Source organism: Nanorana parkeri, unplaced genomic scaffold (genome assembly GCF_000935625.1).
Source record: "Nanorana parkeri isolate BGI_ZX_2015 unplaced genomic scaffold, ASM93562v1 scaffold2302, whole genome shotgun sequence".
Lineage (NCBI taxonomy): Eukaryota > Metazoa > Chordata > Amphibia > Anura > Dicroglossidae > Nanorana > Nanorana parkeri.
Genome location: NW_017308570.1, coordinates 34,836 through 61,001, shown reverse-complemented (window position 1 = coordinate 61,001; position 26,166 = coordinate 34,836). Strand labels below are relative to the sequence as shown.

The 26,166-nt window shown below is 40.6% G+C and overlaps 2 protein-coding genes across 2 annotated transcripts in view; both read right to left on the bottom strand.

The window, feature by feature from the left end:
• Positions 1–1,880: 1,880 nt before the first annotated feature.
• AMH (anti-Mullerian hormone) lies at positions 1,881–9,336 on the bottom strand. The gene is made up of 5 exons (XM_018573247.1): positions 8,754–9,336; positions 8,469–8,647; positions 7,999–8,119; positions 4,786–4,948; positions 1,881–2,934 (listed from the first exon to the last, which is right to left on the bottom strand). Exons 1-5 carry the CDS (start codon positions 9,139–9,141, stop codon positions 2,040–2,042), a joined length of 1,746 nt encoding a protein of 581 aa, XP_018428749.1. The 5' UTR covers positions 9,142–9,336; the 3' UTR covers positions 1,881–2,039.
• A 10,854-nt stretch (positions 9,337–20,190) lies between these two features.
• Positions 20,191–26,166, bottom strand: part of SF3A2 (splicing factor 3a subunit 2) — a 10,071-nt gene continuing 4,095 nt past the window's right edge. The window contains exons 3-8 of the mRNA XM_018573246.1: positions 25,919–25,965; positions 25,732–25,841; positions 25,592–25,641; positions 23,327–23,467; positions 22,966–23,034; positions 20,191–20,817 (exon numbers count right to left, since the gene is read on the bottom strand). Coding sequence (XP_018428748.1) covers positions 20,272–20,817; positions 22,966–23,034; positions 23,327–23,467; positions 25,592–25,641; positions 25,732–25,841; positions 25,919–25,965 — 963 coding nt within the window. The 3' untranslated portion in view covers positions 20,191–20,271. The remainder of the gene's footprint in view (positions 20,818–22,965; positions 23,035–23,326; positions 23,468–25,591; positions 25,642–25,731; positions 25,842–25,918; positions 25,966–26,166) is intronic.

Sequence of the window (26,166 nt, the reverse complement as noted above, 5' to 3'; positions counted from 1 at the left end):
TTTTTTTTTTCCATATAGCTGCAGTTATAATTTTTTTTTTTTTTGTTTGTGCTGGAGTTTTTTTTTTTTTTTTTTTTTTATGAATAAAATGAGAACATTTGAGAAACAGGGTTAGGCCATAACTGACATAAATAGATTGTATAGATATGCTGTACCTTTAACCAGTAAAAGTAGTTTATGTACTAGCCAGCCATGTGGGTCTTGGTGGTTTATCAGCCATAGTAGGCTACAAAGCTACAAAGAGCTGTAAAAGACCCAATGACTGGGCAATTCTGTAATAACTTTTACTGCAAAAAGGTACAGCAATATATGTGCAAATGAGGGGGCAAGGGGAGCTGAGATTGGTGAATATTTGACTTTGTTCCAGAAGACTGATTATATACTCTGTTATAACAATTTATGTTTAGTTTGTCTTCTTTTTGCAAAAGTGCAGTGTTTTCATATAAGTTTGCTTTTGCTCATCCCTCATCCCTTTCCAATCTATATGTGTGTTGGTGGGAGGAACTCTGCGTATTTGCAGATTAGAACCCTTATGAAAAATGCATCTTCTGGTACATAGATGGCTTTCTGGAGAGGAAGTAAAACAGAAGCTTAGACAATTCTTAAGACAATAGCTGTAATTTGGTCTTTAACTTTTAATAGCAGCTACATCATTTTGAATGTATTATCTTTAAAGTAGGCTAATTTCTTAAATTGGAACATGTCGTGTAGCCATGGACATGTTAAACTGATTCCCACAGACTAATATATATTCGACTGATACAACTAAAATATTATACTTTATGCTTACACATGCTTCAGTTTTGGGTTGTTTTTTTTTTGCTTCACTCAAAGTCCTATCTAAAAACAAAAAGTGGTGGTAAGTGTACAATATTATTTATCCTAGTTTACGTATTTATGGATACCAAAACCCTGCATATTCAAAATGTGTACTGCTGTTTTTTTTAACCTTTTGGATAGTAATAAAGTGAGTGTTTGTTTTATTTAGATGACACTTTTAAAGGACTTCGTAACTTCATTATGATCTACATTGATGTACTGATTTCTACCTCCTTTGAGTCTTTTACGTGTATGGAGAGCCAGGAGAACAGTCAATACGTGCAGTGAGTCTACACATCCAATATATACTGTGAATTTCAAATAACATTTACAGATTATTAAGTACTATTGCAACCATTTCTTGCCCTGGAACTTACATTGTAAGGCATTTATACTTAAAGGATGGACTCAGTTGGGTGCTGGATGGAGGAGGCGCATTAGGGCAAGTGATTTAAGTTAATGTGCCTATAGATTCAGGCAAGGCTTTCATACCGCCGGCAACAGTCTGTTTACTGACAGGGCGATCCCTCTAATGAGGCAGCCTGAGGCTGTTTCCTTAGGCGACATCTCTTTGTGTCACTTGGGGGGGGGCAGCAGAGCGGCTTGCCAGGAGCGGAGCAGGATGCTCTGGTGATGGCACTGGTTTTCAGGAGCTGGGTGCGACGATGATGCAGAGTTCGCCCACCCTCTGTTAGCGTGCACCACAGGCACCCCCAACCCCTACGCCTTGCTTAGCGAATAAGACTAGGGATACCCCTGTTTACTGCAATATTCAACTCATTCTATGGTGCTCAGCCGACTTCATGAATAAATTCTCCCTTTTATTGCTTATGTGTACAAAGTTTAATATTGCAAATACTGGTGACTTATTAATATTATCAGAAACCTGGTTTATATAAACATATTTGACAAACTTAAAGAAATAAAATCCAGAGGAAGAAGGATGCTATGCAGGATGCATGAATCCCTTGATCAAGAGAAATTCTCAACTATTAATCAGCTTGTATACAGTGGGATGCATTAAAGCACTAGATGAAAGGAAAATTGGAAATGTTGCCCAGCAAACCAGTCATTCGTTTTCCACATTCTACCCCATGCTTGAAAAATGATGCTGGAGCTACAAATGTTTTATATGGGCAATACCTTTCCTGCTCTTGCGGCTAATATTTATTTAATCAAGGACTCACTCACATAAATGTATATAATGCACACCGATGCCATTATCTGCAGCCACATTCTTTTGCAACCATGTTGGGGTAAAGCTGGAGCTTAATGCCATTCTCATGTGCTACCATCAGCCATTGTTCTTGGTATCGTATCGGGACACAACATGGAGGTCGGTCAAGGACAGACTGTCTTCTCTCTTGAAGTTGGATGAGCAGAATAACATGGGCCTGATAGTCACTTTGAGTGGTCTGGGGAAAGTGGCATGGCCCCACACAGTTATTTATGTTGATTTCCTCAGGAAAATAAATATCCTTATATTCTGCATAAGGTTTTAAGTTGATGGAAAGCTCTTGTAAGCGGCAGTGAGGTTTCAGATCTGCTCCCCGGTTTTGGCGGGAAAGTTTTTTGCGGTCCTGCCAATAGGCTCGAACTGTCTGTAACATTTTAAGAAGCATCAGAGAATGCAGTTTCCTATGCTTACTTTCTGTCAACTGTGGTACTTTCTCCTCTTCCGTATGCAAATAGCTAATGTTGAAATAGCCATAACAAGAGTTTAAAAGTCCCTGAAGAATTTGGATATGCTCAGCAGTTGAAATTATTTCCTTCAGGTCTTCTAGTACCACTTGCATCTTTTCTGTTATCTTCTCTAGCAATGTTCCATTTAAGCTACCTTGAATTCTGCTGGCCAGTACATTTTTGCTGCCAGGCAAAAATAGAAAAACAAGCGGCTCCTGAGATTCGACCAGCCATTCCAAGGCCTCAACTTCTGTAACATTTAAAAGTTGGGGTCGAAGGTCACCAGCACTGTCATCATTAGGATCAAGAGGAAGATGAATAGTGGAAGATGCTTTTCCGTCAGATGTCATCAGAAGTGTTGAGAAGTGAGATAGTGTTTGTAAAAATTCATCTTTTTTCTGAGATGGGACCACCATTCGGTTAGACTGCAATCTGCAAAGAAAACATGATACTACGTATTAGCCACATAGGAAATGTATGCACCATGAGCACTACATATGAAGGGGTCAGCATCTCAGTGACTGTACATTGCATTAAAAGGGTAGCTGTGGAAATGAAACAGACAGCAAGCTGGCCCCCACAGCATCATGGGGCATCCTAGCAAAATTATTAAGCAGCCCTGTGCCCCTACTATAGCAATCTTCTAGAGATTCCCACACTGTATATTACAAAAACGTGTATCCAAATCTATTTGCTAAATGTTTTTGCCATCTGTATTCATCACTATGAACCAGATAGTACAGATCTCCCTCTGCCTCTCTAGCAAGAATATGGTCTGCTATGGGTAAAGTTAAATCCTTGACTGTGGCATGTATGAGGATTAAAGGGTCAGTAGAAAAATTGTGGCGCCTATAAGAGAGTATACCTAACCTTTCAGCACTTGGTGTAAATACTCTTAAAGGGGAACTGTGAGGACAAATATGGCACGTGCAATCGGTGACTTGTTTTTAAATGCTGCAAGGCTTTTTATTTTGACTTTGCAACCCCATGAGCTACTGACCTGGAACAAGTATTTAGTTCAGACATTCTAGCCTTCCCTGGCTCCATACTTGTTTCAGGTAAGTAAGTAACTTGATTGCAAATTCAGGATCAGAATGACAACCCGGTCTATAACTTTAAAAACTTTAAAAAGTCAGCAGTGGAAGCTCTCATGATTCTTTTCATACAAATTCAAAAACATAACCCAATGTGAAACTCCAATTTAACACACCATTGAAATACATACAGTATATGTAAACTGATTTACTTGCCAAAATACTGCTAATTCTGCTCAGTCACTTTTGTAATAAACATACTCCTACAACACTTCATGTGTCATCTGCCTGCTTATGGTTATGAAAGAGCATCGCCACACTTTATCTTCCTGTATTTAGATAATCCTAATTTTCTAAATACCGCCTCTCCAGATTTTGGTGCCAGTAAACATGTTAGGCTGATAGCACCCACAATATTTTAGAATATATTTAATATTTTTTACAAATACGTAGCTGAGCTGAGTTTTTGAAGAACTCCATGAATAAACACAGTAGATAAAGCAGTTTATGCTCCCTATGTTGATATGTTCTGAATTTTTCAGTCCTGCCCAAGCTGCCAATTACCTGTCACATGGGAGGTAAAATGTGTGCTTAGCCCTTTGCAATACCTATTTTCAGAAAGCTGGTATCTGCATAAGATTATTGAGGGTCTGAAAGACAACTAGGACCTTATGGTGCATGTTGTACTTTAAGAAATAGCACAGATTCACTGTGGCAAGCCCATGTAATTTTTCTTGAATATTATAGGTAATACTGTTGTTGATTTAAAACAGGGGTGAACAAATGTAATACAACATTTAGAAGATGCTTACAGGGTTATTCACAGAAAGGTGAAGAGTTTGGAGAAGTGAACAATCTAGGACAACATAGCTGAACTGGAAAGTGAGCTGGATTGGAGAATTGTTCCAAATCAGCTATTTTGTCCTAGATTGTTCACTTCTCCTGCCTTCTCCAAACTCTTCACCCTTTTGTGAATAACTCTCTTAGTCTTAAGAACCAGCAGGCAATGCAAGGTCAAAAAAAATTGCACTGGCTTGCCAGATAAACTTAAATCTTTACTGGTGTTTAGGCCAATAAATAATATACAAGCAAATTCGTTATTAGTTATTAGCTTATCACCAGATAATACTGCTTTACTGAACAGCTTTTAAACAGATCTCTACATGCTGTAAAGTTACTCAGTTATAAACTTCTACAAACTGCAGTTCCCAGCAAAATGTTAATGGAGACAATAGTCTTTAATACACACCTGGAACCTCTTCCGGTTTGATCAGACTGTATGATGGATGGATAGACTGAAGTCTGGGCATGATGGCCTACAATCATAAGTATAACCGGTGTGATCTTGGTCAAACAATTTTCATCCATACCAAACAGGTACTGCTCTGATTCAGTAGCTGGAACTGCAAGTCCTGTCCACAAAAGGCAGAAATAATTATATGGCAAAGTAACAGAAGAACTATACATTTTGTGGTAGTAAATGTTTTTCACACTGTCAAGAGAAAAAGCAAAGACATGTGTCCAGATTGTCAGTAACAATTAATGTTAGTGTATCAATCCAGGCTTCAAGTGAAATTTTATCATAATAATAGATTGTGTGTATTAAAGTTCAATACTTTTTATTGCACCAAGGGCATTTTTGGTTGATTATACCTATACATGTATATCAAAAAATTAGTTGACAATCCATGTTTATAGATTGAAATGGTCCCACTTAGACCCCGTTCACATTGAGCGATTTATCGTGAGGTAATTCCCGCGATAACGCGGCAAATTACCGCGCGATATCGAGCTCCAATGCAATCCAATGGGGCAAAGGGTCCAACAAACGCGCGATTTGCATATCGCGCAGTGGGAACGGGGCCTTAAGTTTCATCTGGATTGATTGTTTTGATGCCTTGCTTGATTGTTTTACTAATGCAATAAAATAATAAATATTTTTAAAGTGTATAAAATTGTGCAGCGCTAAAAACTAAAGTGCATAATATATAAAAAAATATAAAAAAGTGTAAATATATAAATATATATAATTAAATATATAAATATATATAAATTAGATAATATGACAAATCTATAATATACAGTGTCTAACTATTTAAATACTTATAAATAAAGTGTATCCACAGTGTAAGTTATCCAGTATCAAAACCATATACAATGTCAAAAATTACAATATATAATATTTTCACTCTTGTGTTTTTCCATAATAAAGTGCTAAAGTGATAAATTAGTATCAAAACATTTCTGTGAACAGCTGATGACAAATATAAAACTTAAAAAAGTCCCAAATTAGAAAACCGTGATATGTTTAAAAATTGGATCCAATGAACATTTCAAGTAAATATCTTCAGTCAGTGCATCAATTGGTGAATTCTTCCCACACCACGGTGTTTTCAAACTGCCCCCTTTCGGGTGTGTACTCACCCCACGGGTTGAGGTAATGAAGCAAAAGATCCCAAGTTAGAGGGTCCGCATCCCAGATCCTTTCTCTTAGTAACACTCCGTTCGTTACGGATTTAGATAAAAAAGAGAAACCTCTTCATAGTGTGGTATGCATAAATTTTTTATATATTATGCACTTTAGTTTCTAGCGCTGCACAATTTACACTTTATCGATTTTGACCCCAGGGTTGAGAGCGCAGCTGCTTTAATATCAGGATATTAAATCAGGGCTACCCATAAAGCGCGGATCCACATTTTTTACAATAAATATTTATAATTGATCATTGCGGTAGAGATCTGACAAAATAAATGGTCTCTTTAAACAGGATGTATGATAGTCCCCGTAAGAAATCTATATGAGTTGTCAACTTGACTTTAATCCCCCTTTGCTATTCTGGAATCAGGTGAACTAGGACCAGTTTGCTTTTTATACCGAGTAGCATAGGCACTTAATCTTAAAAAGATCTATTCTGGAGGATCTTTGAACCAGTATTGTTTATTGGCCACAGTTAAAAACGGTTGCAATCTATAAGTCTGAAACTGATTGGTGGCTGTGGGACAATTAAAAACAATTCTTAGTGCTGATGCTTTAATGCATGAGACCCATTAGAGGATTTATTAAAATGCAAGAACGAAGAGAAAAGGTCCAGCATGGCTTAGAAAGGTGGAATCTGATTGGATTTATGACAGTAGAGGGAGCTTTCTTAATACTTATAACTCTGCCTCAAACTGGGTAAACATATATAGTTATAAGTTGAATATACAATAAACATTACAATATTTCACAATGCATATTACAAGCACTTTTAATTTTAATACCATTATACCCCAGAAATAGCACAAACATATAAATGCCATTGTTGAGCCAGCTGTTTTGAGGGCTTAAGCTAGAGGTGTGAGAAGAAAAGTGAAGTACATTTCTGCTAGTGTAAATTGTCCTTAATTAACTCCCTAACACTAAAAATAATCACAAACAATTAGGGTGGACCTTGAAGTCCCTGCGGTATCAAACCTCCTCTCCCCCATCCTTTCCCATCCTAAACTGCTACGTAAACTGTACACAAACCTTTTTGCAGATTTAGACCTTTCTCTGTTCTAATGAAATTGCTGTTTTTCTCCATGTGATTTCTCAGACTCATTTTTCATTTGGGAAGATAACCCTTAAATTAGTTGAGCATAGTAAACTCTGAATTGAAAAGGGCTGCAGTATCTGCGTTTAAAAGATGATGAACCATCGAAAAAATGTCATTAAAAATATAACTCCCATTGTATTGACTGGAATTTGACTTATGGGAAATAACAACCTGTTTGTATAGCATATACCCAAGTGCTCTCACATAATTTTCAATTATCTGTAGATCATCCTGTGAGACCTGATTACTGCTCTGATATGCCAGAAGCCATCCGTTTCTGTGTTCACCAGCTTTGATCCACCAAATCCCACCTTTCACCATTGTTTAATGAGCCTAGACATCACTGTGGTGGCCCCATAGTAATGTGCAGAAGAAGAATAGACAAGCCGGATCCAGTGAGTAAAGGTGCTGGTCTTGGTATTCATGATATGGAATGCTCAAGAAGAAACCAGAAATAATGTGTCTGCTATACAAAATAAGTGTAATTTTGATGTGATCTTATTACCCACAGGTATTAGCTCTCTAGGAACTACCAAATACTAAAATATCAATATCAGGTGGACTAGCTCTTTAAAGTGAACTTGTGAAGCTCCACATATGGAAGCTGCCACTGCTGACTAGTTTTGAAATATGTAGGCACTGGGGTTGTCACCCTAAACCTATTTTCACTACTGAGTAACATAATAGACTTAAACATTAAAGACTTCACTGGCTGTAGTCTGCTTAACCTTCATTGACTAGCTAGGTAGTGAGTACAGATAAGGATGTCTGCCCTGGAGTTTGTGCATTTTAAAAACAAGCTAGCAAAGGCAATTCTTCCTACTTATTCTTTTCACATGCTTCCTTAAAAATACAGTCATAGCACTTCATTCTTTTTGCTTCCTTACCCTCAGGGTACTGTTTCATATGAAAGGAGATGTGAAGCTTCAGGTCCCCCGACTCAACACTCTTAACTGTTCCACTGAGTTTGAGGACAAGATAGCGGGTCTCTGGTGACATGCAGACAACCTATAAATACAGTGCTTTAATCAAAAGTTCAGCTTTGTCTTAATAGACATGAATTTCAATTAGCAAAATTATTAAAATAGAATAAACTGTTACAGTTAATATAATACATTCTTAGTATAATATATTGTATCAGTGGTGCACTTGACCCTTTTAACAACCATTCATCCAACTACTGGCTTCAGCCACAGAGAACTACAATTTCAAACATGCTCTACCAGCTCTAACAATACATTATGCCCAAACCTATTCTAGATACTAAATTTAATAAGTCCCAATTAGGAGTACATGACGCTAACATTTCCACATAGTCCAAGCTAATTAAATTTGTTATTAAATTAGATATACTTACTTGTGGCTGTGGGAAAGCTTCTCCTGACATCCTGATCTTGGATTTAAGATGACCCACAGGAAGTTTGAGGATATCAAGAAAAAATACTCCTATAAGTAAGTGCAAGTGTTGAAGGATGGGAGAAATGTGTTCTTGTACACTTCCATGAAAATGCATGCTGACACCAGGTTCCCACTTCACTTTAGGTGAGATAAAAATATATATTAGTAACTAATATTAAGGCAGCACTTTAAAAATTACAAGCAACTGCTTTTTTTTTTTTTAGGAGAGTGAGAAAGAACATACCATTTTGTAGGTGCATGATCACCAATTGTCTTCCTTGAGGATCTCCAAGAAAGTTTGCAAGTTGCTTTGTAGCCATTAGAGCTGTCGACTGCATATCTTCTAGGCACATGCCAAACAAGTGTGGCTGTTCCCAAGACTCTTTGACTGAAACCAGAAAGTCATCCTCATACTCCCTGAGGAGTCCATGAGTCTCCAGGTTACCCCAGCTTGTTCTTGCCTTTGTTCCACATGCGGTCTTATTTTCTTCAGAGTATGACACTTCTAGTGGTACCACATGATTTTTTTTGTCCACCACTATTTCTTCAATGTCCCTCTTGCCAGCATTGCTGGGCAATGATTGAGATAATAGAGGAAGCAAAAACCACCACATGGCACAGAAAATCCCCATTACTCTGTTGAAGAAGTATCAATGGAATGGGAAGAATCCTTGATTGTGGCACTATTTTAATCCTGTTTGTTCCAGAGAGCACAGGATCAGAGACATCTTTTTAAGAAGACCAGTTTCCGTTAGATAGCCCAGTCTTTCCTAAGCAGTTCCTACCACCTCACTTCTAATTATTCTGTTAAGAAGATGTTGCCAAGTCATGTGCAGAGGGGAGGGCAGTTCCAGTGTTGTGAATAGAGCGAAAACCTTGAACAAGCTGGGGGATGTATATTCTCCCATGTGTGTGTATTTTGTTAATACAGATGGAATGGGATCCCTAGGAATGTATTTTTACTCTTCTGCCCCTGTGAAAGAATCTCCTGTACCTTGACCTTGAATGTGGCCAGGATAACAATACATCTATTGAGGAACTTGTTAGAATGCCAGAAACGACCAACAGCACATGTATGACTGGTAATTAAAAATGGGGGAGATTTTAGAGACATCTGCATTAAGGATGATTGGAAATACCATTCAGTCTGTGGACTACAATGCTGTTGTACAGATTGACATCAAAGCAGTAGCAGAATTGAACCTTGGCCACCAGTTCTGAATTCTTGTGAACAACTTACAATTAGCCAGTATTTTACATGGGCAATATTTCATATGAAGTAGAGTTGTACCTGGGAAAACCTGTTTAACTCTGCATGAAAATGTCGTGGTCTGTACAAAGAATATCTCTCCATGTTAATTAACTCCACCAGCAAGAATCCTAAACGATCTGGTATCGCCCAGAAGGGAGACATATTAAGAGCTCATAGTGTATTAAGTTTATAAAACCACGCTTTATTAACCACTTAAAGACCCTTCCTGGCCAGGCCATTTTTCAGTGTTCAGCACTGCGGTACTTTGACTGACGTTTATTCAGTCATGCAACGCTGTACTGAAACAAATTTTATTCAATTTTTTGGGGACAGATAGAGCTTTCTTTTGGTGGCATTTCATCACCACTGGAGTTTTTATTTTTTACTATATAACAAAAAAAGTACCCTAACTTTTGTAAAAAAAAACAAAACCCTATAAAATGTTATGAAACATTTATCACCCCAATTGTTTGGTAAAATATAAAAGACGAGGTCACGTCGGGTAAATAGACACCTAACATGTCAAGCTTTAAAATTGTGCGCTCCCGCAAAATCGCAGGAAACGACCACACCCAAAATTGGCCATAGGCAACGCTTTAAAAGCTTTTATCGCTCATCAGTTTAATTTTATCAGTGATTAATGGCCCTAAAATTATTGATCTCATTACAACTTTCGCGGTGACATGTAAACATGTGCGGCACAGTAGGCGGAATTGTCATTTTCGCACGTTGGTGCCCCCCGACGTGTGTTTGCGTGTGTATGTTGGGGAGGGGCGGGACTTTAAAACATTTTTAGTGGTTTTTAACTTTTTTTTATTTGCAACAATTTTTTTGTGCTTCTTTATCTTTTTTTTTATGCTTTAATTTTTTTTTTACACTTAACTTTATTGCTATCACTTACGGGACTAAGAAATCCCTTATATGATAGCCAATTTACATGACAGGTCCTCTTTATTGAGACATCAGGGGTCTCTAAGACCCCTAATGTCACTTAAGGACCCACAGAGAAGTTGATGAAGCAGATTTCTGCTTCATCGGCTTCTCACCGGTGTTCTGTACCGGAGAGTGACACTGAATGCAGGAAGTGATGTAATATACATCACATCCTGCATTCTGGGACAGAGAAGAGATCAAAGGGAGATTGTGCACTGATCTTCACTGAGAGCGTCCCAGTCGCATCAGGCACAGCAGATCTCGGGACCGGCAGCGGCGGTGCAGGTACGGGGGGGCGCACACCTGCAGCTCCTGCAAGCGATCGGGCGTCTCTAGAGATGCCTGATCGCTTGAATGTAATGTTATTATTGCTCTCACTCCAACGTTCGCAGCGATGTTGGAGTGCAATGGTTGAGTACTGATCTCCCTTTGATCTGCTGTTAGAGCGTCGCCGTGTCGGTCCCAGCCGTACCGGATCACGGGACCGGCAGCGGCGGCGAGGAGACGGCGGGACAGAGGTACGGGGGAGGGGGCGCACACCTGCAGCTCCTGCAAGCGATCGGGCGTCTGATCGCTTGTATGTAAACAGCCATCGCTGGCTGTTTACATGCTCACAGTTTTCCCGCTCGTGTGCGCGCTGAGCGCCGCACACGAGCGGGGGGAGTGGCAGGACGTCTTAAGATGCCCTCCCGCTCCTACAAAACTCCCATCCGGACGTTCACAGACAGCTATGGACGGGAGGTGGTTAAAATAGATAAAAATTACTCACAAGATAAGTAAAAAACGATCGCATATAATTAACTCCGTCGCTGTTCAGGGTCTCCTACTGCTCTTCAGACATGATGATGTGATGTGATTTATGTTTGGATTGAAGCTGCAGGACCACAAAGCATGTTCATCTTCACCAAAAACAGAGTTGCAGCATGCTCCATCCTGCCATACCCTTGGTATACACCATGGGATGAATGAGCTGAACATGCTTTGTCCAGTTTTGCATTCATTTTTCACCAAGACCATGTAGTGATGATGGGAGAGTTGTGTCTGTGGTGGCTAATCCATATGTGAAAATGACGTCTCATGCTCCCTGAACCATTCTTTCACAATTTGAGCCCAAAGAATCCTGGCGTTGTCATCTTGGAGTCTGCCCATGCCAACAGGCAAGAAAAAATCAATTTATGGAAAAACCTGGTCAATCGGTATATTCAGGTCAGCAGCTGACCTAATTTTTTGGACACATAACATTGCTGACCATAGACTAATTACTCAATGGAAGGCTCTTACCTATTTGCTTAATCCATATGGCTTTTTTGGTCAGGCAGTGTATTTTAAACTATTATAACTTAACATGCTGTGTTTTTCCAGTTACAGATAAGAATCAAGTACTGACAGAAAATACAGAACTTGACACTGCTGACTTGTCCCTGACTTTAATACCTTCGGACACTGACCTGAACAAATACGCAGTTCAGAAAAGATTGAAGATAGAACTCCTAATCTGGATATTTGTCAGTGACAGAACCGGTTAGACAGCCAGGGAACAAGTATACTCAAAAGGAGAGCTCAGTAAGTTCAAGTTCTCATAATTCTTGCAAAAATTGGTCTAGAATAAGGCAAAATAAAAACCCCTGTGCAACTGTTGCTAATTTTGCTACACATAGGGAAACAATCCCTTCAAAACTTCCCAAAGGCAGTTGACCCAAATTCTTGGATCATAATATTTTTTTTTTTTTTTTTTTAGCCTGTAGTAATAATAACTTTGTAATAGTTGCATGGAAATCATCCTGTTTTAAAGTGACACTAAACTCAGGAGTTAAATCTTAAAAATGCTTTAAAGTATCTTAACTATTAGCTTTATTCACACGAGAAACGGGCGGCCCGTACAGCTGCGTGCACAGCGTATTGGGTAGCTCCCGGGAAGGACAGGTTTGGGGGGCCCGCTGGGCCCCCTAGAGGCCCGAGGCCCTGGTGCGTCCGCACCGCCTGCACCGGCGGTAGTTCCGCCACTGGTGCTGCCTGTGATTAGTACGCAGCAGCCTGTCCTTCTCTATGGGTCTGTATGGATACGGGTGTCCCTGCTTGGACACAGGCAGGATCCATCCTGTCAGCGTACGAATGCGGAGATCCGCATAGATATGCAGGTGGGGTGAGCGTAGGGCGCCGTATGGCCGCATACTCCCATAGAGAAGGACAGGCTGCTGCGTGTAATCACACGCAGCACATGTCCTTCCCGGGAGCTGCTCGATAAGGCCCTGCACGCAGCACGGAGCTGTACGGGCCGCCCGTTTCTCGTGTGAATGAGGGCTTAACAAAAATGTAACTTATTTTTGTATCACTCAGCTGTAGATCCTCAAATCATCTCTGAATTGGTGCCAACACTGTCCTTCCTTCTGCAGGGGGGCTACTTTTGTACTCCATGGTCCTTCTGTGTGATGTACAGCAGCCACTTTCCCAAGCTCACTCCCATGATGGACTACAATCTCACGTTTAGTTTACTCATTTGTATTGAGATTGTAGTCCATCATAGGAGTGAGCTTGGGGAGGTGGCTACTTTACATCACACAATCTCAATACCAATTAGTAAACTAAATGTGAGATTGCAGTCCATCATGGGAGTGAGCTTGGAGCAGTGGCTACTTTACATCGCACAGAGGGACCATGGAGTACAAAAGTAGCCCCCCTCCAGAAGGACGCACTGACATGTAAGTCGCCAGAATCGCTTCTGTTGTAAAGCCGACAGTCGGCTCTACAAGTTTAAACAGAGTCCCGCCGGGACTCTGTTTAAACAGCCCCGATGCTACGTCATCAGTCACGAAGGGGTTAAGTTAGTTACCTATCTCTGAATCCAGAACATCTATTTTCTTACTGTGGTGGCAAAATTATTTCCCTTTTATATATGTCATGATTGTTTGCTTTTGCATCTGCTGTTTGGCTTTGCTTGGTGTTTCTTACACTATTGTTAACCAGTATTCCCAAGTCCTTTCAACTTTGTTTTGTTACACTGTATTATAGTTAACGGCTTAGTTTTCTTTTTGGACCATGTTTCACTCATGTCACCCCACTTGTAGACAGTCCATATATATATTTTTTTCCTCCTTTAGCTGAAAGTCTGTAACTTGTGTGATGTTTGGGGAATATAGCACAATGGTGAGCGCTAAGTGACCACTCCTGAAGCCGACTTTAACACAAAAGGACAGTCTTTATTCATTCAAAAGGTCAACAGTCCATGAACTTCACAACCTAACTTGCTTTTCTTCAGCATAAACAAAGCATAAAAGTTCTTTGGACTCTCATAAACACATCATGTTTTGGTCTCACCGACATCTGGCTGTCCCATACACTCCCAGTGTTATAGTCCCAGGACTTTCCCTGGAAATACAGTCCTCAGCAGCTTTCCTCAGCTCCAAGACTTTTAGCATTCACCCCTCGTGGGTCACTGTCTCTCTCTGTCTCCCCGACAGGTATCTCAGGGTCACCGACCCTCTGGACCTCTCCAGCCTTCCTGGATGTGTCCCTTGTGCACACGCACGCAGCAAAGTCTGCCCGTGGTCGTGTGCTTCCTGCACACCCACAACTCTCCTCTAAAGCACTGGGCTGGCTTCCTAATAAGGCTGCTCTCAGCCACCTGTTCAGCCCAACCTGGCCACTGGCAACATCTGGCCCCAGGATTAGAAATCCCATCCCACTATAGTCCGGAAAACCTGGAAGGAACTGAACAGCCAAGTTCCTCCTCTGCAAAGGTATTCCCATTGTGGAACCTCTTAGCCCCTCTAACGGAGTGTTCTTGGGGGTAATGTTGCCAAATCACACCCTTATACACTTGGTATGGACAGGGACTGGGAAAGAGTCTGCAGGAGCCAGAGCATTTCCCTGTGATCCACTAATCACAGCAGCAATGCTTTGTAGCCTCAAATGCAAAGAATAGCAAATGTTAAAACATATTGAGTTTAATATGTTTTAGTCAAAAACTGGACTATGCCTAGTTATTCCCTTGGCCTATGTATATAAACATTCATTTTGCAACATTACATTTCCATTGCCACTTAATATGTCCATATTGTCATTTTATCAAGAGCCTTCTGTAATATGTCACTATCCTGTTGGTTTTTACTAATTGCATGCCATTTTGTTTCATCAGCAAAAATTATAATACAGTAAACTCTGTTATTCGGTATTCAACACACCAAATCTCTCATCTAACTAGAAAACTCACTGTTCTGCTGAACGTATTATTAACCATATATATTATGTGTCTATTTGTCTTAATTTGCTTTTGATTTCTGTGTTTCAATATTAATGTGAAGTCAATACAGTGTTATGTTATGATATGGTATAGTATATGGTATGGCATTAGTTAGACCTTTTTTTAATAGTAACTCTCAAGCAACCAGAAACTACATTTATCCAGAATCTACCAATCACTGTGGATGCCGGATAACGTGGGAGTTTACTGTATTTAAATATTTTGTAAAAGTATTTTTTACAAATGTCTAATTTAGATTCAATGTCTTCAGTAAACAGTACACTTGCCAATTTTCTGAGCGTTTCAACTTTTAATTTCCTAATGTTTATGGTTTTTGTAGCTCCCTTTCCCAGACTTTTATTGAATGTTGGCTCAAATATAACCACATTGTTGTTACTGTTACTGTCTGCAAACTAGATGTGGTATCTGTTCTATTCAAAATGAATAAATCAAGCAGATTCCTCTTTAGTTGGTTGCACTACCACCCATGTAAAGTCGTTGTTCATTACAGTTATTTTTTTTTTTATTCATATCAAAGTGATACAGGAATAGTTGTTACAGCATCCTGCCATGGAGCAGTCAGGAGGTCCATACATTACCTCCCCAGGAAAAAATGTTTTTCTCATGACTCACAGTCCGTATGCAATTAGTAATTTGTTTCTGCCCCAGAGTTGCGTGGCATTACAGATGGATTTATCCACTGCAACATAATGACATCTTTTTAGGGCAGGGCTACACTGCTCTATTGATTTCAGTGTACTGCAAATGAGATGGAAACCAACAAGCAGTTCCAGAGGACTTTTACCCATATCTTCAATAACAAAGGCATCTCTAGAAATGTTTACTAATGACAATTTACAAACACATTCTTCTAGATAATTGCCGGCTTTGTATTCTTTGCTTACCTTGTTTTTCTTTTCCTCCCCAGTCTTCTCACCGTGACCATTTTAACTAAGGGCAGGTTACTAGATCTTCCTATAATTCTGGAAAATCTAGGACATCATCTCAGGGGAGGAAAATGCCTTTCTCTGAGATCTCATGAGATTACAGATGAGATTTCCCAGCAATGCCCTACTGATGTAATCTTCCCAGGATGCAATGCTTGGGCAAGATTACATCATTTGTGCTAAAGTGGACTAGGAAGTGCAAACAAAAAGAAATTGTAAGTAAAAAAAAACATATGATCGTTTGCTCAATGATTGTAAGATGATTTCAAATCAGCATGCAGAGCTGTATGCTAAAGTGATTTTTAGTCAAAGGGGGTAAAGGTCCACTTTAAATCTCTCAGTAGAGAGATTTAATTATTACCTGTATAACCTTAGGCTGATGGCTAGAAATAGCAGATAGTGGTCACCATTTGTCAGAACCCTCTGTGGTGCAAGTATCTGAGGCCAGAATACCTCTGATGCTGATTACTTTCTTGTAGTGGAAAAGAAACCAAAATTAGTCCCAGATCAGGCACATGGTCTAAAACATGACTGAGAATGATTTGTAGATTTGTATGCTAATCTCAGTTTTTAAAAAATGCCAAGATTTGGTAGTAATGATTTCTGTTATTATACAGCATTATCATTTCATCAATGGTGGTGTAAAGATGAAAAAAAATTGACTCCTTTGACTTTGGCCAGAAATCATACAGGAAATGTATTTTCTATTCGCTGTACAAAAAGAAATGCATTAGGCACAATCCATGGATTAGTACTCGCCGTTAAAAAAAAGATTAGACAATGCATGAGGCCATGCACACGTTACATGGGTAAAAACAACAGCATTTCAGATTTGGATTTTATGACTACATTCCTCTAAATACAGACTTTTCAGCAAAGGCAGAAAAGCAATTGTCACTTCATTTTGCCAGTGCAAGAGCAGACTGCATCATCCCAATCATTTGAATGCGCTTCAATCAAAATGAAAGTGATTCTTGCTCCATGCCTTACTTCCTTCATGATCAGGCTGCATTGCTGTAAAATGTCACTATGTAAATACATATTTTGCAGTATTATAGTGTATGCAGCTTAATCTGACTGTGGGCACTGTACTAAGGCAGCACACATTAACTTTTGCATCAAATGTCTGCTTTGTTTTGTATCATTTCAGATAGAAGTTAAGAAAAATGAGCTCTAGAAGTGTTCTTCAGGCTTTTAGCTTACCAGTAGATAAGATATTCGTGTTTTCAGCATAATGGTGTAGAAAAGCAGTTCCAACACTGGAGCAGTCTTGGTGCATATGTACCCTGGATACCAGTAAATACTATCTGATTTATTTATTTTAATACAAAAATACACTATACTTTCTTCCTTGCATTCTTTTAGCCTTTCCAGTGATGTCACAGGTCCTTCCTCTTCTATTACAGTGGTGGGGCGCTCCATCCTTCTGGGCTAATAAGTCCAGAAATACTGTGAGCCCAGGCTGCATGATGATGCACCCCCAGAGGGCATGAGACTTTGCAAGATTTAAAAAAAAAAAAAAACTACTTGCTTAAGAAAACTATATAGTGAGGCATGAAGTCAAATATACTGAAAAATCAATTTTGGTTTTATTGTGGAATATAACATGGGTACAAAAAATGAAAAAAAGGCCTCAGTCATGAAGGGGTTAAGATCTAGAATAAGTAACATTTCCAAGGTTGAATTCACATTAATACGCACTATGCACTTTGCGGAGAACTACATTTAAAAGTGTTTGAGAGGTGTTCAATTGTTGGCATATCTGCTGATAATATATTGTAAACCTGAAAAATAGTTGATAAGTGTGTAAACATGAATGGGTTAACCAATAGACATGTCAGAAGCTCAGGTCTGGCCATAAGGAAGACAATATGCAAAGTTGGGAGGACTGTTAGACTGACATTACCCATGACAAGCAACCCTATAATTACTATTACAAATGATCAATTGAATCAGGACTTTGATCTCATGTCCCAATGAAGTGTTTACCTTGGAAAAAAAAATTGTAGAACCATTGTCGACCTGAGCATGAACAAACTAGGCAAAGGAGTAAAACATTTGATTAGTAATGAGTTTCGGTTCTGCTTGGGTGAAAGCAAAAACACACAGTAAACTATTCAGTGATATTAGAATGCCATACACAGACTACTCTTGGAATTGCAGTATGTGGTCAATCATTAAATACAGTCCTGACTGGTTCTAGTAAAAATGGCTATAACATAATCTCACTACAATAAATTGATAAGTTGGTAAACCCAACAAAACCTCAAAATGACATTTTAGGCAACATGTAGCCTGATCTTGCAGCAAGCCCTTCAGACAAAAAAAAAAAAAACACCCATTTGTTTCTAGCTTAACATGTTTGGCATACAATTCTGGTAGAGCCATTATTGCATGGGAACGCCTGGGTTGTTATACTAAGATTCAGGGTTGTATGGGCCTGGGATAACCTCAAGAAAACCTCTTTTTGATTTAATGCTTAAAACAATAAATACCTGTATTGCTGCAAACAGGGCATGCCTGGCATTGATTTTTGTAACAAATTATTTCAGATGGTAAATTAGTGACCGCACACAATTATTTGATAACATTTGATCAAAAGGTATGAACACATTAGAGGTATTGGTTTCCATGACCACCAGACCATGTCGTAGCATGGCTGCCTTTTGTGCCTACCAAAGCACACTGACAAAAGTTCTAGAACTTTTCAGCTATGCTAACAGAGCATTAAAGGGAATCTGATGTATTAAATGCTGTCTGAAGCTATATACACAAGTCTTTTGCTGCATGTAGCCCTGTGTACTTGGTTTGAAAAGACCTAACACTTTCATATATGGAGGCCTGTGTTCCAGTACAGGGTGAGGTGCTTCTATGGAAATACTGCCTCTGGTCCAGGACCTTTTATTTTAAGGAGACCCTGTTGCGAGACCATTTATTTAAAAAAAATTTCTCCCATAAACCTATATGCGTATGCAATAAATATTATTCATGTTTTTTTAATGTAAAAGCCTTCCTTGGTAGACATGCAAAAGTCCCGAGTTTCCTGCTGGGTCTACTGTGGTGCCAGTAGACCGAGCAGATTCAAAAGCGGTCTTTCAAGTGATACTGTATAGCAGGGGTGCCCATTAGGTAGATGGTGATCTACCAGTAGCTCTCAAAGCTGGTGCTGGTAGATCAGGAAGGGTGTGAATGGTGGCCCCTTTATTCCATTTTGGTATATTTATTTAGCTGTGCACTCATGATTACCGATTAGCCTGAGTCTGCTGAGCCAAGCTCCCCGACACCTTTCTGGTGGTTGAAGTGCTATGTGTTACATCAAAGAATATTAGTTTACACAGCCTGTTGAACTACACTGTTTGCAAAAGACAGCCAGGAGAGGAGAGAGAGGAGAGACAGAAGAGAGCGAGGGGAGACAGAAGAGAGCGAGGGGAGACAGAAGAGAGCGAGGGGAGACAGAAGAGAGCGAGGGGAGACAGAAGAGAGCGAGGGGAGACAGAAGAGAGCGAGGGGAGACAGAAGAGAGCGAGGGGAGACAGAAGAGAGCGAGGGGAGACAGAAGAGAGCGAGTGGAGAGAGAGGGGGGGGACAGGCGGGAGAGAGAGGGCGAGGACAGCCAGGAGAGAGAGAGCGAGGACAGCCAGGAGAGAGAGAGCGAGGACAGCCAGGAGAGAGCGAGGACAGCCAGGAGAGAGAGAGCGAGGAGAGACAGGAGAGAGAGCGAGGAGAGACAGCCAGGAGAGAGAGCGAGGAGAGCCAGAAGAGAGAGAGCGAGGAGAGCCAGGAGAGAGAGAGCGAGGAGAGCCAGGAGAGAGAGAGCGAGGAGAGCCAGGAGAGAGAGAGCGAGGAGAGCCAGGAGAGAGAGAGCGAGGAGAGCCAGGAGAGAGAGAGCGAGGAGAGCCAGGAGAGAGAGAGCGAGGACAGCCAGGAGAGAGAGCGCGAGGAAAGACAGCCAGGAGTGAGAGCGCGAGGAAAGACAGCCAGGAGAGAGAGGAGAGGAAAGACAGCTAGAAGGAGAGACAGCCAGGAGGATGGACAAGGAGAGACAGCCAGGAGAGAGAGCAAGGAAGGTTTTTTTTTCCTTTGGTAGATCTCATGTAGCTCGTCATTTGAAAAGTAGATCGCAACACAAAAATTTTGGGCACCACTGCTGTATAGTATTACCCTTCACTCATTTCCCAGCAGCTACATAAATATATTTAGGGAAAGTTGTAACCTCGGGAAGAAATTGCATCTAACAGGACTATAGTCACTGTGAAAGTACATAGGATTCAAATAAATAAATACTTTTGTTTGTTTTAAGTCTAATTTATTAAATGACTGAAACAGAAAAAAATAACATTCTACAAAAAATATCAGATGTGCACATTTCCAAGAGACAGCACAGATGGAATCAATTGGCTGGAGGTGGTGGGGGAATATTTGTAGGTCCTTCACTTGGCAAAGGTGGTCTCATCATTGGAGGCATAGGTCCTGGAGGTAGAACTCCAGGTGCTGGAGGTGGCAAGCCTGGAGCTGGAGGAGGAACACCAGGAGCAGGTGGAGGGGGAACCCCTGGTGGAGGAATACCAGGAGGTGGTATTCCAGGGGGAGGAACTCCAGGAGGAGGAAGAGCAGGATTGGGAGGTGGTGGTACACCAGGGGGAGGTACACCTGGCGGGGGCAATGATGGCGGTGGGACAGGAGGCGGTACACCGGGAGGCGGAACAGCAGGAGGAAGTTGGGGAGGTGGCACAGGTGGTGCTGGTGCCCCAGGAGGAATAGGTGGCAATGGCATTCCACCTGGTGGAGGTGGTGGCATGTTTTCTGGCATGGGTGGTCGAGGTGGCATCCCATTTATCAGCGGTGGAGGTAGAGGCCTTTTGATACCAGGAGGTGCAGGAGGGATGCTGGTTGCTGTTGGTGGTTTTTCCATCTTGAAATGGAACTGCAGGAAAAACTGAATGCAAAGGAACAGCGTCAATAACCTGTAAATATAGCACTAACAACCTAAAATTACCCATGCAGGCATGTTATGATGACTTATTAACTTAAAAGATCACCAAGATACAGGCAAGGACGGGATGCAAATATAGACGTAGTTTAAAGTCCACCAGTATTCAATGGAAATTAAATTAGTTACATATTCTTAAGCAGTAAAAGAGCTTTAAAACAAGTAATTCCAGACAGACACCCATCTTTTGATCAGTCTTTGGGTGTAGGCTAAATCACCTAGGAGCGGATTTGACTTTTTGATAAGTGCCCATGTCCTGATGAAGGGGGATTGTTTGGCCCTTGAAATGCTTTGGCTGCCAGTATTTTCCTGTCCTCAATACAAGAATTAATAAATACAGTTTGGGCTCTTAGAATGTTTGATGCTTCTTTTGGCTTATATGCACAAAGACTTCTCAGCTTGGGTGATCCAAGCCTCCGGAGAGATACCTGCTTTCTGGAGAGCCATCGAGCCCAAGCCATGTGGCTACATTAAGGGTTTTCCCATCATTTTGGAAATCCATATCCAGCGCCTCACTTTCACTACCCTAAAGAATGCAATAGCTGGCATGGAATATTCATCCATCTAGGTTATGTAGCATGCATGGGGGAATCGAGCAGTTCTCTCATTCAGCATGCTGAATCTAGGTTTAGGGCCAGCTATAAAGATAACCTCCAGTTCTCTGGGTTTTGCTCAGTACTTCGTACTTCTGAACAGGCGCACAGACCGCTGACTGACTTTGAACGCTTACTTGCCTCTAAGGAGAGGGCTCGCCACACGATATCAGCCATATGGGATGTTGCGAGAGGTTCTCCATCAGGCGCCGTTGGGTTATAGAACTAAATGGTGTGCTGATCTGAACAGGGACCTTACGGACTCAGACTGGTCCACCATCTGTCATTACACTCACAAATCATCTGTCTCCTCATATGCCCAGGAAAAAAAACTACAAAATCCTTACTAGATGGTACAGAGACCCGGTCTCCATACATCGTATCTTCCCTACTTCTCCAGAGACCTGCTGGCGGTGCAAGGAGGTAAGAGGCACCTATCTCCATATATGGTGGACATGTCCTATGATTTACTCCTTTTGGCAAAAAATATTTAAGATATACAATCATTTATATGGCGATACCCTGGCACCCTCACCAGCTGTGGCGTTACTGTCACTCCTGCCGGGAACCCGGAAATCTCAAAAAAAACATGATACTTAGACATATTCTATCCGCAGCTAGGCAAGTGATTCCCTTACATTGGAAGAAATCTAGTACTCCACCCCTTTCTCAATGGGTTATCCACGTCAACGATATAATGTTGATGGAGGAACTAATGGTGACTGATGCTGATGCCTTTCCTATGTTCATATCCCAATGGAGTGTGTGGATTCACTTTTCCACTTCCGCTGACCTACAATCCTACCTCTGATCGCTACCCGTGCGGTGACTGGGACGCCGCAAAGCGTGATACACAACCTAAATTAATGAACCGAAATTTTTTTTCCTTATTTCCTTCCTTTATCAGTTCTCTCTCTGGTTTCCTCCCTCCCTTTCTACAACTTTCCTAACATATCAGGATGTTTGAAATGTTAGTTAGGAGAAGGTATTAAGAGGTGTAGACAAGGGCTACAATACCTGACTATGCAAGCTAGAGTCCCACCATACCTATTTTGTGGATATGATCATAGTAGTGAGGACCCTTTCTACATTGTTGTATGAGTAACCAAGAACTGCCTTAGCTTTATCATGCCCCCTGATGTCATGCTGTTGATTTTTATGTCCTTCTTGAGTTTTGATACTGAATGATACTTGTTTAAGAAAATGCTAATAAAAACTGATTCAACACTAATTACAATGGCCGGGAAGCTACTCGTCAGACGAGAGGATTTTTCAAGCCTTGATTATATATAATGAAAGAATATAAAGTTGTGGTAATATTCATCTGTGGTAAATACTGATCAATTTGCCAACTGTGGTAACCAACAGTAGCCAAGGATCAGTGTACAAAACGCCAATATTTTCCAAGGTGCCAAAAGACGTGGATGACAACTTCAATGGGTAAACTTTTCATCTTTGAAAGATTCCCTCATCAACCCCATATGGCACTCCAGATAGTTACCTGTTTGGTTTCTCTATTCCAGTGTGTCCAGAACTTCCCTTCAATCTTGTCAATTTCTCTACTAGGAACCTATATAAAAGATAAAGTTATCTGTATACAACAAAAACCGGCATTATAAAATGCATAATACAGATGTATTTTTCACTGTAGCAAAAGAAACTTCTAAACAACCAGTATCAGAAAGAGTTATAGCTGATGTGAAAGAATTGTCAAGTTTAGAAATCCGAGATATAGCTATACCGCTATATAGAAAAATATTAGCCGTGTGTAACAATGACATTTAGGGGAAAAAACAAATCAAATATAGTTCCTTCTTAATTTGTACCTATATATTCTTGAATTAGGTTAGGAAGCGGCTCACCTTAAAGGCAATGGTTTCATAAGGCTCTGCTGCCATTAAAAGATATTGCCAACGTCTGTCTGGAGGTTCTATCCTCTGTTCATAAGCAGACATGAAGCGATGTCTAGGCATGATGCACTCTGCTATCTCTGGATAGTCAATCTAATGCAAATTACAATAAAAAAAACCAAAAACAATATGGAAAAATACAATGAATTACTGGCATTAAAGATATAAAAACAGGGGGTAAGTTAACATACTACACCAGGGTACCAGAAAGAATAATTAATGAAAAAGGGGAAATACAGTAAACTCATTATCTGACATTCAAGCAACTAGCAAATAAAAAACAACATTGTACCCACCCACTAAGCAGAGGAGCAGACCTGATAAGAGAAAAAAAACTTTCTCTCTCAGGTCCGCTCTTCTGCTCAGTGGGTGAGGTTTCAACAGCCAGTCTGCTATTGTAATTTGAATTAGCCTGAGAGAGAACTTTCTCTGTCAGGTCTGCAACTCTGCTCAGTTGGCGGGGTTTCAATAGCCAGTATGCTATTGGCCATTTAAAATTGCAATAGCAGGCGGGCTATTGTTTCCGCTCACTGAGCAAATAACTTTCTCTCAGGGCCGCTCCTCTGCTCAGTGGGCGGGGCTTTATTAGCCAGTCTGCTATTGCAATTAGAAAAAGCCAATAGCAATCTGGCAATTGCTCCCAGCTGCCTACATTCAACTGACGGCTGCAGAAGCCAGCTCGTAGATGTGTGGGGTTTTGCAGGGGTGGGTGTGTGTGTGTGTGTGTGTTGTTTGAGTTACTATTCTCATGCAACCAAAAAGTACAGTTATCTGGTACCTACCGATCCCCGTGGTTGCCGAAGAAGTGTATAATAATAATAATAATAATGAGTTTACTGTATAATAGGATTATTTACTATAAATTCCTTCTCAGAGTCTATTGAAGGATACAAAAAGTCAGTAACTGTCCGGTTACACTGCCGCCTATAGGACAATTAACACTGGCAAATAAAAAAAAATTGAAAACCAGCCCAGGATAACCCCTCCTATTACCAGCATGCAATATCAAGAACATGATCATAAACACAGGAGGGGTAGGACCTGTGTGTGAATAGACTAAAAAAAAAGGATTTTATGGTGAATACAAATTCTATTTTTTAGCTTGTTTATTGAGGGATACAGGATTCATTGTCAACTGGGTTACATACACTGTAGCCTACAGGAGGAACTCAACTCTCCTTCCACAGACAAGAGGTGGGTAACTCTGACCAGGGAAAGGGGATATGTGGGGAAACATGTTGTAGATCATTGTATTATGAAACTATTCAGGTCTGCAGGCAATATAAGGATTCCAGCAAAGATTCCTTGTGATAGAAGATCCAGCCAAGTCTTTGGATTACCAGGAAGAGGTTGCCCACGGCAACCGTTCTCCCCACAAGAGGCCGTCTGAGAGTCTCATCACAGGGGCACCATGAGAAGGCACTAGCAAAAACACTGGGACCAGCACCCAGGAGAACACTCAGGAACAGGAGCGAGAGTAAGGAGTCAGAGCCTTGGGAGAGCAGTGATCAGAAAGCACATCCTAATAGACCGTGAATGACAGAGAGTCCCTCCGAGAAGGGACAGCGATTGTAGACCTGATGGATACCAAGCAAAACAAATGGCCTAACATGTCCCAAAGGAGATAAATGTGAAGAAGTGATCAAACGGCTGAAAAAAACCTGATGGCAACCAGGAGTGTGGTTACAGCTCCCTGATGCTACGGACACTTATGATGGTGGCAATGAAAAGGTTACAGGGGTCCAAGCCTTTTGAACTTTCCTCAATTGCCTGTAGAAGTTTTAATAATCATAATTTCTTATCTGCCACAACTAATTTTATTACTTCCAAGACATGGTTAATACAGTTTCTCCTATTGTTCCAAAAATCTAATTGTGTAAATGTTCTGCCGGTAAAAATATGGTTTATTCTGCGCTGGCTTATAGTTTTCTGTGTCCAATCCTCCTGTAGGCAGCAGTATAACCCTACATTTAATGGCTTCCTGGGTCCCTCAATTGATGAGAAAGAAACATAAGAAAACCAAACATAGCAACGCAGCAGTTGAAAATCAAATCAATAGGAAAAAATTGCAGAAAATTCAAAAATGGCTTGGCCAGCTGATTTGAAAAATGTTCCGGAGGGCTTGGCAGCGAAAGGGTTAAACAGAAAATCAAAGGAATGATACCTAATCATCATGTCCTCTATCCAGACTGTAGAAAGAAAAAGAAATCCTCTTACCTGAAACAGTAACGACTGCTGCCCCACCTCAGAATCCCTCTGTTTTGTCACTGTAAATATAGAACAGAAAATTATGAACATATATGATAAAAATACTGGCAGTAAGCGGTAATACAGCAAAACAAATGCAGGCTCTTTACCTTTATATCCTGGACGTCCAATCTTGACAAACTTTTTAACTTCAACTTTCACCTTCTCAGGTGCTGGTTGTGCAGGAGCTTCTTTAGCTTCCTTTGCAGCTCGCCGAGCCCTGAAAAAAAAAAGAAACACGTGAGCCAATGTCTGTTAACAGCATACCTGTTCCCAACCATGTGCTGGACTACTTACAAATTAGTCTGATGTTTCTTTCCTTGTGTGTGGGCCAGGTAGCTACCCTAGTAGAGTGGGGAAAGAAGAGAGGGTAAAAAAAAAGCATTCAATATGGTAAGGCAGTTGAGAAATCATAGAAACATTCAAAATACACCACCAATGCCTATTCGGTAAGGACTATATTGGACTTTGTAAAGCAAAGAGGTAAAGATAGCAGAATTCATAACATGTGCAGTATTTTAAGCTGGCTTCGGAAGCCCCCCCCC